At 40.3% G+C, this 15,607-nt stretch overlaps 1 protein-coding gene across 1 annotated transcript in view; it reads left to right on the top strand.

The window, feature by feature from the left end:
- Positions 1-15,607, top strand: part of HisT (Histamine transporter) — a 134,159-nt gene that overhangs the window by 37,703 nt on the left and 80,849 nt on the right. The window contains exon 4 of the mRNA XM_083139385.1: positions 14,098-14,322. Within this exon, the coding sequence (XP_082995511.1) occupies positions 14,098-14,322 (225 nt within the window). The remainder of the gene's footprint in view (positions 1-14,097; positions 14,323-15,607) is intronic.

Raw genomic sequence — 15,607 nt, 5'->3', positions numbered from 1 at the left:
CAGACACCACAAAGTACTCCTTAATTCCATAATATCAGCTCAATATGGATATTTAATTCAATCTCACGGCTAGAACCTTAAATTTTTTGCGTAAAATGTCACACACGTAACGTTTGAATGTCCCAAATTCATTTACAGGATATTCCTCTAAGTCCTAAAAGCTGTTTGGGGGGAGAATGATAAACTAACTCCTATAAATATTGAAATGAATTGTATTTTAATCAGGTTGAGTATATTGTTATTCCTGTAAATAATGGGAATCAGTGAATTAGCCCTGCCATAATGGCGAAAAATGCCTCTACAGTTAAATGTGTACAATTAATAGCCACTATAAATCGTATCACTATATTTCGGAATAGGTCTAACAAGTGTGAAAAATACGTTGTTATAAGTAGGACGACGTTCAAAACCTAAAGAATTGACAAGTTTCCGTTTGTTAGCTCCTCATTCGAGTATCGACAATGGCATGAGTTTTGGCGATGTTCGTTCATTGGTTTCATCGTTATATCTATCCTTATCGTTGTAAATATTCGAGAGATAGAGATACGACGTTAAGGAATCAAAGAGTACACACATTAAGAATTGGAAAGATTAAAATTAGGCTCCCAACCCCGGTAGTCTAGCAGTAAGAAATTAATGGCTCCAGGATTCGATCACGTTGGAGGCACATTTCATTAAGTGGCCCGGATTCCACTACAAGTTGTAGCTCTCGTCCCGATTAGCCAATCAACTAAACATTGAAATACGGTGCAAAAATCAGCACGCTTGGGTAATTATATTGCTCGCAGACTTACGCCTACATGCTAATTAATTATCATTTTTGAGGTTAAAATATAATTTCTACAGTACCGTCATAGTGGCAATATTTGATTCTTTGCAGGAAAATCAATCTTTTAATCATATCTAAAACTATTCATCGAATTCTAATCAGCCTTTATGCATCATACATTCTGCAATAAAATTATAATCTTCAGCAAATATTTTCATTAATCAAGACGCCCAGTGCAAGAGTTGCAGCTATATTCATTTTTTTTCTGTCAACGTATTTGTCTCCTAGAGGAGGTGAATTTGTAGTGAAAATATGTTTGTTCTTTGCGTGTGGTACATACCTCATTTCTTCAGAAATGTTATCTTAAGGTATTTTTCGGATCCTCCCCATCTTTAGTAGTAAATTCTGAATTCCAATTCATAGTTTAGAGAAAATTGTATCATTATCACGTTTTATATTAAAGTGTGAAATTGTTTATTTGATGCCTACTTTATTAAGTTAGTGCCGATTTTCTGAAGCACGAAAAGTTACAATCTTTCGCCGCCTTCTACTGCTGTGATTCAGACAGTTTAAGGTTCGAGCAAAAGCTGATGGCAAAAGTCATGACACGCTACGAGGCAGAAAGTGAACTCAAAGTAAGGACCATTCAGCAGCTGCTTGCAATAGTTGAAATATACAAAATTGCCTTTTACAAACTTTATAAGCTTTGTGTTATTGAAATGTGCATACCCCATCAACAGCTGCTTGTGGCAAATCAAGTGTTACCTTCGTAATCGAATCGGTAACGAGAGATTGAGTGCTCTATCTATTCTGTCCTTTGAGAAAAAGCTTGCAAATCTTTGGATTTAAATTAATTTTGCAGCTGCTCATAAACCCTCCCCCCCAAATAAACAGACTTATCTGAAAGCAATTTAAAGAAAACAAACAAAGTAGTAAGTTTCTTCGTCAGAATAGTCAAACACAGATGCCCAACCCTTGCAAACTTCTCCAAACAAGAAATTCTATCCACTCTACAAATTCATGACCTTTCTCTTCGCCGTCAACTCTCAGATTTAACACTACTCTTCAGAATCATTAATGGACAACTTTTCACCAGCGAACTCTTGCCACTTCTTAATATCAGAATCCCACGTCTCAACAGTAAATGCAACAACTTCTTTTACATTAAATCTTCAAGGCTATCCTTAGAACAAAGATCACTTCTCTACAGGCTACAAACCATTTACAACTCATTAAAAGACGCTCCGGGCTTCCATTTATCAAAGCAGACTTACAGAACGGCGTGCATAAAGCAGCTGATGTATAAATAATATTATTCTTGATCTAGTTGTTATTATTCTTGTTATATATGTATATGTGTGTGTATGTGTCCATCTTATTATTTTGTTTATTTCTTTTCCGGTTGATATCCTGATGTAAAATGGATTTTTCTGTATTCAGGACTTTTCAAATAAATAAATAAATAAATAAATATTGTAGTTTCTTGCTGTGATTCATTTTCTCACTGATTTATCTTTGCATATGACAAAAATATATCATTGGTAAAACTATACCGCAGTAAAGTAGTAAGTAAACATCTTCAAGCCAGTAGAAGTTACCCCCCCTAGAATTTGGATCCGAAATCTGTAGCCCCCCCACTTATTTCAGGCTGGCGCCGTCACTGCTCTGGACCCCAGAATATTTATGAATAAATGGATAACCAAGCACTAAAATATCATTAAATTCAAATAGACGCGTAATTACAATAACAATCTAAAAACACTAATCTTTATTATACTCTCAACATAAGGCCTGTCAGGGGCCCGGGTTCGATACCCGGTGGAGGCACATAGTGGTTCGGATCCCACTTTAAAACTGTAGGTCCAGTCCCGATTAGCCTTACTGTGCATAAAGTGGACTTAAAACACCAAATCAATCAATCAATCAATAAGGTTTGTCCTGGGCACAAGAATGAGTCTACACTTTGTAGTGCGTCTATCTCCTTTATATTATGTATTATATGTGTTTGTTTGTATATTATATATATTTGTATATTATAAATAATAAATAAATATGAACATAAAAAGGCGGGAGAACCGATTAAATTCATAAAACTGATGTTCTGGTTTATTTAAAGGCACCAGGACTTAAGTGCATACCCTCGAATGTATGCGGGCGGAGGCGGGCCTACTTCGAGGGTTCCCTTCTTTTTTCTTTTCCTTTTCTTCTCATCATTCATCCTGACTGTCGCGATTAGTCAAAAGTGGAAGAAAAGCGAAGTAAAGCAAATCAATCGAATGAAAAATATATCTTTATTTTTAAGTCTCATTCGAATTCTTCTCTCTTCCGTTTCTCCTTTAATTTGTTCACTTCTTTCTCTTTTGCTTTTCGCCTTTCTCTATCACTTTATTTTTCTTTCCTTCTTTCTGTTTCTCTGTCTCTTTGTTCTCTCTTTCTATAGTGTGTCTACCTCCATCCATTCTACCTCTTTTCCTCTGTTATTTGCTGTTCTTCTCTTTCCATTTCTTTCTCTCCTTTCCTGTTTCCTATCTCACGTAAATGAACAAAATCAAATCAAGCCGTCTTTCGTGGCGGAGTGGTTAGCACAGCGCGCTACGACGTCAGGGGTACTGGGTTCGAATCCTGGCCTGGGCGTGGATGTTTGTGTGTCCCTTTCTCAATTTCATCATATCATCACTCATCCTCATCTTAGCTAAAAGTGGCAGAAAAGCGATGTAAAATAACCAACTCAATGAAAATCAAATCAAATTTTTAATGGATATACGTACTTTCTGATAGTAACGGCAACAGCATCTTACACTCTGTCCCACCTATCTCTGGAGTAAGCGAACAGAAACAAGTCTCTGCGCGAGTAGTGACGCAAGACGGCTCCACCAATGAACACGTGAGAAGGAATGGGACTGCATGGAGGGGAAAATCGACTGCAGATACCAGCCTTTGGAGCAGCGTGTACTGCTTTGCTCTGCCGGCCTTGCTCCAGAGACAGCTGGGACAGAGTTTAGAGTGACATTCGTGGCAAGAGTCCACACCAACGTGCGCGGGAGGACTTCTCCTTGCCTCGAAGCCTTCCTGCATCGCGGAAGACAAAACAAACAACAGAGGTCAGAAGTAGAACTTGTTTTTTGCCACCGAGTTGTGAAACAATTGATGCGAGCCAAGTAACGAAGGCGAGAAACAAGGTTAACGAACTGGTAATTCACCGAGGGAAAGGCGTCGTTACAGAAATAAGACGAGACCTGCTCAACTGAGCAAAAAATACTCCTTCCCTGCTACATAGCGTAGACCCGGAAAAAAGTTTATCGTAATATCATCTATCTTCCGCTCAGGGGCGTGCGAACGGGTGCTTGCGCACCCCTTTTTCAAGAATCTACTTTCAACCCAAAACATTATTAACCCTTGCATTGTTGTTGGTGTTCAAATCCACTTTATGCACAGTAAGGGTAATCTGGACCTGACCTACTGTTTAAAGTGGGATCGAACCAATATGTGCCTTCACCGAGTATCGAACCTGGGATCCCTTGATTACAAGGCGACGACGCTACCTAGCTCCATCGGGGAGGCCCTCTTGCATTGTCATATAACGTTATGACCAGGGAACGAATTTATATGTAAATACGTACATACCTATGTATGTATGAAGCTGAAATGGGTTATATTTTGTATTATTTCTGCGCATTACGACATGTAGACTCGAAAAATTCTGTTTTAATTTTGCATATCTTCCCATATATTAGTTTTTGGCTCATATTTCACATATTTTAGTTATTTTTACATATTATTTCTATATTTCAGAATATTTATCAGCATATGATTCATATTCGCGCAATAACTACATGTCCCCATGTGACCGAAAGAGTTGGATGAATTTCTTGCGAATAACTGACAACTTTGAAATATACTCCCATAACTGCGATATTGAACGCAGTTTTAGTGAATATAAATTTATCTTAAGAGACAACAGAAGGAAATTCACGTTCGAACACTTACAACAAAATGTTGTTTCTCATTGTTTTGGAAACAGAAAATGAAAACACATTTTGTGTTGTTTTACAATTAATGTCAATGTAAGCGTATTGTATTTTATGTAGCTCATGCAGTGTCTTATATTGTTAAACAGGTAAATTTTAAGTCCATATTTAACTCCATATTTTGGTGAAAATAACTAAATATGTATTTACATATTTAGTTGCACATTTTTGCTACATATATATCCGTTTCCTGGTTATGACTTACTAAAACCATGTCTTCATGTTGAGCGCAGAATATTTAATGTTGAAGTGAGACAGCTGATATTTTATACAACAGACAAGCCAGTGATTCCAATCTGAAAGAGAACCCGCTTTACTCTACTGAGGGTAGTATCTTCAATTCAGCGGCTGTTGTGTTTCGCTAGTTAATAAATTTGAAACTTAATTCGAATTTTGTATGACACAATATATGTTACTGGCCTGCCTAAACAAGCTTTGTTCGTTTCAAATTACAAAACATGTAATTCTGGTCAAAACAAACAAAATGAAGTAAGTTACAAACTTTTGTAAAATGTAAATGTGCTAATAAATCAGTGATTTAGTTTTCAGTTTCATTGGTATGTTTTCATAGAAGCTTACTGAAAGGTGATTGGTGTTTGATATTGTGGCTAAAGCATTCGTGTTTCATGTTTTCTTTATTTTGAACATCGCACAACCAGGATTTCATTCCGCACCCCCTCAGCACCCCTGGATGATTAATCCTACCTATGCCGCTGCTTTCACCGTTAGCCTAGTGGTATCGGCGTTGCCTTGTAATCAAGGGGTCCCTTGTTCGATATCCGGTAGAGGCACATAGTGGTTCGGATCGCACTTTAAACTGTAGGTCCAGTCCCGGTTAGCCTTTCTGTGCATAAAGTGGGCTCAAATCAACAATTCAATCGATCAATTCAACCAAAGAGAATGAATGATGGTTACATAACAACATTGATGAAGATACATTCACGACACACATGTACAGACCAGGATTCGAACACAATGGCTGCCACATACTTTCAGGTGTGCTGTTTACTATCCAATATCCTGTCCTGCGAGTCTTGTCACAACATGTACGAGAAATTTACAATCTTTTTATAACCTTACGACATGGAAATTCAGACACGTTGGTCAGATACAGAAACAGCATATATATATATATATATATATATATATATATATATATATATATATACACACACACACACACACATATACTCTACGTGATCAAAAATATCCGGACACTCAATGGAATTAGGGCGTGAAGTTCGAAGCATCCTCCATCGGATGCACTGGCAATCAATACCATGTGGGGCCATCCTTGGCCTTGATGACAGTCTCCACTCTCGCAGGCATACTGGCAATCAGGTGGCGAAAGGTATCTTGGGGAATGGCGGCTCAATCTTCGCGGAGTGCCGAGATGAGAAGAGCAGTGGATGTTCGTCGGCATGGTCTGGCACAAAGTCGGCGTTCCAAAACATCCCAGAGATGTTCAATGGGATTCAAATCGGGACTTTGCGCAGGCCAGGCCATAAATGGGACGTTGTTCTCTTGAAACCACTGTCCCACATGGCCCACAGTGTGGACGGATGCATCGTCATGTTGAAACACCCAATCATCATCCGCGAACTGTTCTTCGATGGTAGGCAGCATGAACGTTTGTAAAATGTCAACGTAATGATGTGCCGTGACAGTACCATGCAAAGCAACGAGGGGACCAAGCCCCTTCCAGGAAAAACATGCACACACTGTCAACCCACCTCCACCGAATTTCACTGTCGGCACAACACAGGATGCTAAATGTCGTTCATGAGGCATTTGCCACACCCACACACAACCGTCAGATTGCCACATGGTATAACCCTATTCGTCACTCCATATCACGGATTTCCACTGTTCTAATGACCAGTTGTGCCTCTCCTTACACCATGCGAGGCGGCGCTTCGCATTTCGTTGGGTGATGTGGGGCTTATCGGCAGCCGCTCGTCCATCGTAACCGAGTCGTCGTACCTGACGTCGCACAGTCATGCTGCTAGGATTACATCCTGCCCTGGTTTGGAATTCCTGTGTGCCGGTGGCGATCGCTGATTGCCGGTTCTCTCGTACTACCCTATTCAACACTCGGCGGTCTCTGTCTGTCAACATGAGCGCTCGGCCAGATCGTTTTGCGGTTGTGCACGTCCGATTACGTTTCCACTTTACTATCACATTGGCGACAGTGGATTTCGGGATGTTTAGGAAGGTGGATATCTCGCGCACTGACTTGTTACTCCTGTGGCACCCAATCACTTCGCCACGTTCGAAGTCTGTAAGTTCCTTCGACTGACCCATTCTGCTGTCTCGTGCACTATGCTGCCTGTAGTGACCCCTTGCTTGCCTCACCTCGCTGTAGATGGCTCCACAGAGTGGCCTACTATGCACAACACACATTTTGACTGGTGTCCGGATATTTTTGATCACATAGAGTATATGATCTGGACTACTCAAATTTTTTTCTGTAATTATTGTTTAATACAATTAACGTAGAACTACTTCTAGTTAGTGTTGCCCACGAGATGAGACGAGACGAGACTTTGGTCTGTCTCGTCCCGTCCCGTGAAAATGTTGTCCCGTCTCGTGTCTCGTTTCGAAAGGTTCTGTCTCGTCTCGTTTTGTCTCGTCTCGTCTCGAAAACTTAATGCAGGATATTATACCAACAAAAGTTAAAACTGGGAGACATGACAAAATATTATTCTCGAAAATGGGTTAAGCCTTAAATAACTTTGCTAATTGTATAGTGAAAATAAATATGATTCCTTAATCATAAGAACATGAGTATTTCAAATAAAGTTTGTTGATTATCAATAGCTAGATAATGTATAGAATCAGCCTTGCTTTTCTGGCTCCCATCCACTCTTTATCCATCGTACACGTAAGGAGCTTTCAGACAGAAGGAACACGCGACAGCGACAAGCCACACGGGGGTTTACACTGAAGTGACAGGCGACAGGATCCCCTTCCGTTCCGTCTATGATAAAGGTATTCACCGCACGGGCAGTATCAACAGATCGAGGCGATTCTACGCTCGATATTAAGAAAACGACCCAATTTGAGCGACACGCAAGCGACAAGAGACACGTGGTGCTTTGGTTCGGAAGGTTACGTTTACTGAGAGTTCGTTTCCAAGCGAGACATGTTGCTTGTCGCTTCTCTCCTGTGGCTTGTTGAATGTGACAAGCGACACGAAAGTATCACACTGCAGCAACGAACAACAGGGTCACTTCAGTTTATAAGCAAGCATTCACCGCGCATGCGTGGATAACAACCCTCGCGACGATACACGGTATCCAGAAAACGGCCTAAGCAGAACGACATGCAAGCGACAAGGGAGACGTGCAACTTGTTGTATCGCTTCGATTCGAAAAGTTTCCTGTGAGGAAGATTTCACACCAAAGTTACAGGCGACAAGCGACACGAGTCGCTTGGAAGCGAACTTTCAGTAGTCAATGCAACCTTTCGAACAGAAGACACACGAGGAACTGCACGTATCTCTTGACGCCTCACGGATGCGGGGTGAATGTTTTCCTTCAGACTGAAGGGGATTGTGTCGCTTGTCGCTTGTGTGTGAATTATACCTGTCGGTGTGAAATTATTCCAAGATGGCTTTCAGGTTGAAGCAACAGGCAACAAGCGACACAGAGTTTTCGCACAAAAGCAAGTTCCTTTAGGGAGCTTTCAAACCGGAGCGACAAGCGACACGCGACAAATGTCGCTTTGGAACGAGCCAATCAACAGCAACGTTTCACAGCATAGGGGCATGGCAGGCCACACAAACCTGCGTTCGATTGGTGAAATCCTGAAGCGACACGTGTAACGGGTCGCGGGTCGCTTGGATGTGAAATCTCACTTAGTCTATAAGCAAGCTTTCACTGTGAATTCACTACCAACAGACATACACGACACTATGCACGCACGCTATTAGAAAACGGACCAGTACGAACGACACGCAAGCGACAAAGCAACACGTGCCGCTTGTGGGTCGAGTCGCTTCCGATCGGAAGGATGCATTTATTACTGAGGGTTCATTTCGAAGCTACCTTATTGCTGCCGCAAGTCGCTTATTATTCCTATGACTTCAGGCAATTTTTATGTTCGTTACGTCAAAGTAGAGTATCTAAGCTAGAGCCGCGGTGGTGTAGTCGTTAGGGCGTCTGACTGCCACGCGGGAGACCCGGCTTCGATTCCCACAGTGGTTAAATAAATGTCGGATGGTCCCAGCATAAAGCAGCTCCGGGGCTCCCAGCCTCATATCAATGGGTACATGGGGGCAATCCTGGACGGTAAAAGCGGCCGGAGTGTGGTGCTGATCACTTCGCCTCCAAAATGACCTTCCCCCACATCCCGTAAATGGCACTGTGCTATATGCACTTGGAAATTTACCTTTACCTAGGTTTTTACTACGAAATCTTAGGAGTTTGCAAACCAGCACTCGAATCTGCTGTGGATTTTGAGAAGAGGGTCGCAAATGAAAGAAGGGTCTGTTTGGGCGAGAAATTTTATGACGATTGTCGCCAGTATGGCTGGAACAGGGCCGTAGTAAACAATGGCAGTGACTACCTCCGGATCGTTTTGAGCAAGGATGAATGGAAGAGAACTCTTAGGGTAGGAATTTTGCAAGTTAAGATAGCTGGGATACGAGGCTAAAGTCTGGCAAATTCGTTACGGACAACGTGTGACAAATTAGGAATTTTCGAGGGGGAATTTTAAAGATCTTTTTCCATGTAATAGAAGCTGATTTGGGTTTCCAAAGGAAATGCTCTATTCCGAATAAATAAATATTTGCTGCTGATTTACTGTTTTAAGTCCACTTTATGAACAGTAAGGCTCGGGACTGGACCTACAGTTTAAAGTGGTATCCGATCCACTACGTGCCTCCACCGGGTATCTAACACGGGACCCCTTGATTACAAGGCGACGACGCTACCACTGCCCCACGAGGGAGGCTCAAATATTTGCAATTGATTAGTTATTTTGCTTAATTTTTTTTTCGAGACTTTCGAGACGAGACGAGACTTTTCACGAGCTGTCTCGTCTTGAATTTTGAAAAGCCTGTCCCGTCCCGTATCTCGTCTCGTTTTCGAGACGAGACGGGACATGTCTCGTCTCGTGAGCAACGCTACTTCTAGTTCACAAAAATCAAAGGGTAATATGTAGGTTCTACGTTAATTATATTAACAAATATTATAGAAGGAGATAAGAGTAGTCAAGATTAGAGGGTTGAAACACAAAAAATATTCTTAAGCTTATTATATAATAATATAAATAATTCTTCCCCCTCCCAAAATTCGCTTCCCTGGCGGGCATTTTATAAATGCTAAATTTCCCCCAAATGTTCCAGGGTCCTGGATCTTGTGCAGAGTCAGATACTGGTCCAGTGCCTTCTCCGGAGGGGGCGTTAAATAACAATACAATAATTCCAAACATTGGAATTTACTGTGTACATCTGAAAAATCAGAGCTCTCTGTATAGCCATATTTATGTTCAGTTTCGAAATTCAATAGAAGTCCTTCTATGTCGCTGTCCACGTACAACACCGGAAGACATGAATATAAGTGATCAAGAGGTTATCACGCAGTTCCCTATATTAAAAATTCTACTTGGTGCGACAAACAGTCCATGTGCAGAAAGTGCAAAAGGCAGCAATAAATCTATCTGTAATAACTTCTGCTATTATTTGTCTTTGTGGTGATGATAGTAGCGAACTAATTTGACCAAAGATCGTCAACCCAAGGAACTTGTCGTCTGATACATAACTACATGGCTTGCCAGGCAGCTACTTATTCACATTCTGCGTACTTGGTTTTCTGTTGTCCTTCAATAACCTTCTCTTGGTGGAGAACGCCCAAGAGACCTCCTGGTGAGGCAAAGATTTGCAATCTGCCTAATCCAGGTGGCTGCAAGACACACTGTTAGTTTTCTCACCTTCAACCTGAATATATTGATGCTTTCCGCGATTATAAGAAGTTTCAATAAAATGTACAATATTCTAATTAAAATTTAAGTCTGGCTGTTAAATTACAAAACGGAACTTGACAGTTTTTATTTAAATTTGAATATTTATCAGTGCGTTCGTTTTGACTTCTGGCTGAGATACCGCGTGACTGCAGAACGGCGAGGCAATGGGCGGACCATGACGTCCCGCTTATTTTGACGCACTTATCTTTAGCATGTAGACAATTATATTTATATTGCATAACGAGTACTAACCTGTGTTATAACAGTTGCTCAAAGCGGTGGCCAACTACATTCACACATTCCCGGCATCTTTTGATGAAATTTTGATGGACAGTTTGCAATTTGTTTGTAACGTTGCCCACAAACGTTACGACATGATTCGGTGTTCACATAAGTGTCACACATAAAAAATATTTGTTATAACGAACTTTTCGGCTGGCATATGACTGGTCTCACAATCTTATTATACACATATAAACACACACTGGGATTATACAGAAAAAAACTAACACTCATGTGATCTATGAGAGTGAACAGACGCGCACACACGCACTTAAATTAAACAGAGAGAAATTACACTGTCACGCTAAAACGAACAGAACTGGACTGATAAGCGAGCAACAATATTGCATGCAAGGCGAGGAAAGTGGGACGTCATTGGTCGAAAATGCCGGCATCCGCGCCATGTCTCGCCGTTCTGCAGTCATGCGCTATCTCGGCCAGGAGCCACAACAAACGCACTGTATAAAGGCATATAACGATTATGAATTGCAGTTGAGTGCATCATAAATATAGCTCTAAAAATGAATCAATAAAATTACATAAATTAGTGTAGCTATGTTATTATTTACGTCAACACCAATTTAATAGATATATATAACTTAGAGCACAAAGCTTTATTCAACTTTTGCTTGTTACATATGATTCAAAATTGCGAAGGTGCTTTTTCACTTTGTATTCCGTGGAAAAGTTACAATTCTTTAGAAATCATATGTACTGCGATTACTATTGCATGTTAGAAATACATAGACAGTGACTCAAGAAACAAAATTATATTTGTTTTCTATTGGTGGATTAGCACTCTCAGTTGCTGTTATAACTTTACAAAAATTGAACAATATGCAATGCAAACCAAAGTAATCTATGTGGCATATCTAGCAAGAACTTCTGCAAACAATTAATCAAAAGAGGTTCCTGTTTTTAGCCCTTGCACTGCAACACTTGTGCATCCTCCTTTGTAAACACTGCCAGCTTTTTCTGCTCTGAGGATGAAGATATTTGAACAGCAAATCCGTTACGCCTCCCACACACAGACTCTCACGTATTATAACTTATGGCATTACCAAGTTGACAGCAAAACAAACGCTTCAACGAACACTTTATACAACCCTTCACGGTTGTTTACGTAACTGTATCCTATCTTTAGAGCTGTTAACATCAAGCATGTTAATGCATTTGCTACTTCGCTAATGGAACCTGGCATACACTGTGTAATAAATAGTTGGAAGAACATGCCGTGATATCGTTGCTTTGTAATTTGTGGGTTTTATATTGGAAACTTTGTTTGTGTGTACCAGGGGCGGCGCCAAAAGTGGGCCAGAGTGGGCCGTGACCCATTCAAATTCGTGACACAATGCAATAGGCATATTTTGTGATAAAAAATAATAAAAGATTATAGATAATGATTGAATATGATATGAAACCTTTTGAAAATTTGAACCCATTACTTCTAGTATTGGAGCGCCCTCAACTCCCGGATCTTGAATGTATTTAGTATAAGATAATTTTCCCCGTATTTCTGTCAATTAGTTTGTAATTTTTGATTGTTACAATATAATGTTGTGAAATATAATCGAACCCAATATTTTTCAAATTTCAAAGCAAGATTTGAATTTGTACAATTTCACACAATTACTCACGTTCCGAAAAGTTAAAGAAAATACCCCTAGCATCATAGCATGTATACTTAGAAATTTTGAGGTGGTGTGCCCCTTCCCCCGCCAAGTTATGCATGTGGATGTGGCCTAGTGTGTTAACAGTTTGGTTTACATACTACGTACGCTATCCTTTTGTATGAGCCACGAGCTCCTGTGTATCAAGGGCTTAATAAACATCATTGAATGTTTACGACAGTAATGTACTTTGACCAAAAGCCTTTCTGAGATCTACAAATAATTTTTGTAAATTAATCTACCCGGTGTTTTATAAATACTTGAGGGATAACAAAAAATTATTGCAAGTAAACAGTTGAACTTATGTTAATGAAACCAGTCCTGAACGATCGAGGAAAGGGAAACAGTTTGTGCGTGTATGTTTTGTTAAGCTGAGAGTTCACATCTCTGCCGCTAGGCGACACTCGAATCAGCCACATCACTCAGTGTTTTGTGCAATGTTTTGGTCCTCAAGATCACGTGATCTTACGTGTGACTTCTTTTTGTGGGGTTTCATCAAAGACAGGGTTTTCGTCTCATCGAGGACGCATGATATTGCAGCCCTAAAGGAGCGTATCATGGCAGTGATAGACACTATCGACAGGCCCATATTGATACGAGTGTGGCAAGAACTAGACTATCGTGTCGATACGTGCTGTCTCACCCGTGGTGCACACATTGAGCATTTGTAGGTGTAAAAAAAAATACTGTTTGAGTTTCTCGTTCGTTCTGGACTGGTTTCATTAACGTAAATTCAATACTTTACTTGCAATACATTTTTGTAACCCCTCAAATATTTATGAAACACCCGGTATAAATTATATATTTAATCTAAAAGTGATTTAAATCATTGCCCTATTTAAAATGGCATTATTTAAACCTTGATTTAATTCAACACGATTAAATCAACGAGCAGCTAGCTACATCTACAGCAACTTGAGGATATATGCTAACAGCACCAAACCTGATCTGCTAACCTACTCACGTATGCATCTAAGCAGAAATAAACATGTGAATAGGTTAGGCAGGTTAAGTTTTGTTTATTTCTGCCATTAGATGCATTAGGCAGGTCAGATTTGGTGCTGTTAGCATATATCCTCAAGTTGCTGTAGGTATAGCTAGCCTCTTGTTGATTGGAATGGAAGCAAGTAGTTCGCATATATTTTTCCGAGGACAAAGATATCGTGGCTACTGTAAAGTGTAGCTTTGTTGTGATATGTTGTGTCTCTACCTTTTTGGGGTAATCACGACAGTGCGGAAGATTGATGCAGAGTGTGGTAAAGTCTGCATCCGTTTGATATTAATGCAGTACGAGCTTCTGGTATGAAATTTACTTTTTGCAGTTTTTTGTTTTGCCTTTTTTCTCTCGGTATTAAAGCTTGTTTCTTCTCTTTACCCCTAGGGTCTTCGATGGTGCGTGTTTATAGGATCCCTGGGAACCTGCTTGGGGTCCTGGATCAAGGTAGCCTCTGTGTCTCCCGACCGCTTCTACGTCACCTTCATAGGACAGACTGTGGTGGCCGTGTCTCAGGTCTTCATCCTGGGGATTCCCCCGAAGCTGGCCGCCGTGTGGTTCGGCCCCAATCAGGTGTCGTCGGCATGCGCCATCGGAGTCTTCGGCAACCAGGTAAGTTGGCAACGCTGCTAAGCTTCATTTCAACATTTATTCATTTATAAATTTCCAGTGCAGCAGAATCAATTTTAAACCGGAATTAAACAATAGTAAAACAGTAGACCAGTGGTAAAAAACACAATAAATAAGATACAATAAAATATCACAGCTATTGTCAAAAATGGCTTTGAGGTATTGAAGCTGGCAACTTGAAACTAGCGAACGGAAGCAATTAATGGAAATGCAAAGTTCGGTCTGTGTAGGAACTTGCTTTTCATTATTTTTTTCGTCCACAGAGTCTCCTTGATGGAGTAGTGGTATCGTCGTCGCCTTGTAATCAGGAAATTCAGGGTTTGCTATCCGGTGGTGGCACATAGTGGTTCGTATCCTATTTCAAACTATAGGCCCAGTCCCGATTAGCCTATCTATGCATGAAGTGAGCTTGTAATTATATATTTTTTTATAGACTCTTGTTAGTAATTATGTCAAATTTGAAAAGGTACTTATTTCATGGAAAGTATATGATTTCCATTAAACAATAACAAATTCCAAGTTAATACTTATGTATTCAGTTATTTTAAGTAGCTTTTCTACCTCTACAGGCTAATTTGAATTTGAATGGTGATTTGATGAAATAGATAATGTCATTGCCCATGCCTAAACCAGGGTTAGATAGATTGATTAATTTGCTTTATTTTACTTCGCTTTTTGTGCTACTTTTGACTAATTTGCGAAGATGGGGATGAGTGACGATAGGATGAAATTGATGAATGGACACTCACAAACATCCATGCCCAGGCCGGGATTTGAACCAGGGACCCCTGGCGTCGTAGTGCAATGTGTAAACCAGGATTAGAATCTACGACCCTAGGTTCTTAGAACAACATGACCGCCACAGAGATGGCGACCCACACACACCTCCAGACACACAAAATACTAGGGTTAGATAATATAGTTAATTCATTTATTGTTTGAGCTTCACAAGAGGACTCTGTGAAGAGCCTACACAATTTCGTGAGATAATTCCAGAGAAGCAGCGGACTCCGGTCTCGAAAGCCAGAATACAACGGCGAAGCGACTCGATGCGCTGAGCACACGTCATCCAACGAAATAGGCGTTTGACTGAGTCTGGCCCTTAGAATGCTGTCGAGCCATGGAGTTTAGCTTTAGTTTTATTTATTTATTTAATTAATTAATTAAATTAACAACAAAACGTAAGCGATGAAATGGAAGAATTTTAAATACTAATCAGGCAAATTATCCCAATTGAACCTTTCATCTCCATCCAGAACTTGGTTGT

The sequence above is a fragment of the Lepisma saccharinum genome, chromosome 17 (assembly GCF_977018435.1).
Source record: "Lepisma saccharinum chromosome 17, izLepSacc3.1, whole genome shotgun sequence".
NCBI classification, from domain to species: Eukaryota; Metazoa; Arthropoda; class Insecta; order Zygentoma; family Lepismatidae; genus Lepisma; species Lepisma saccharinum.
The sequence above is the reverse complement of the archived record's forward strand: the minus strand, read 5'-3'. Positions and strand labels throughout refer to the sequence as shown.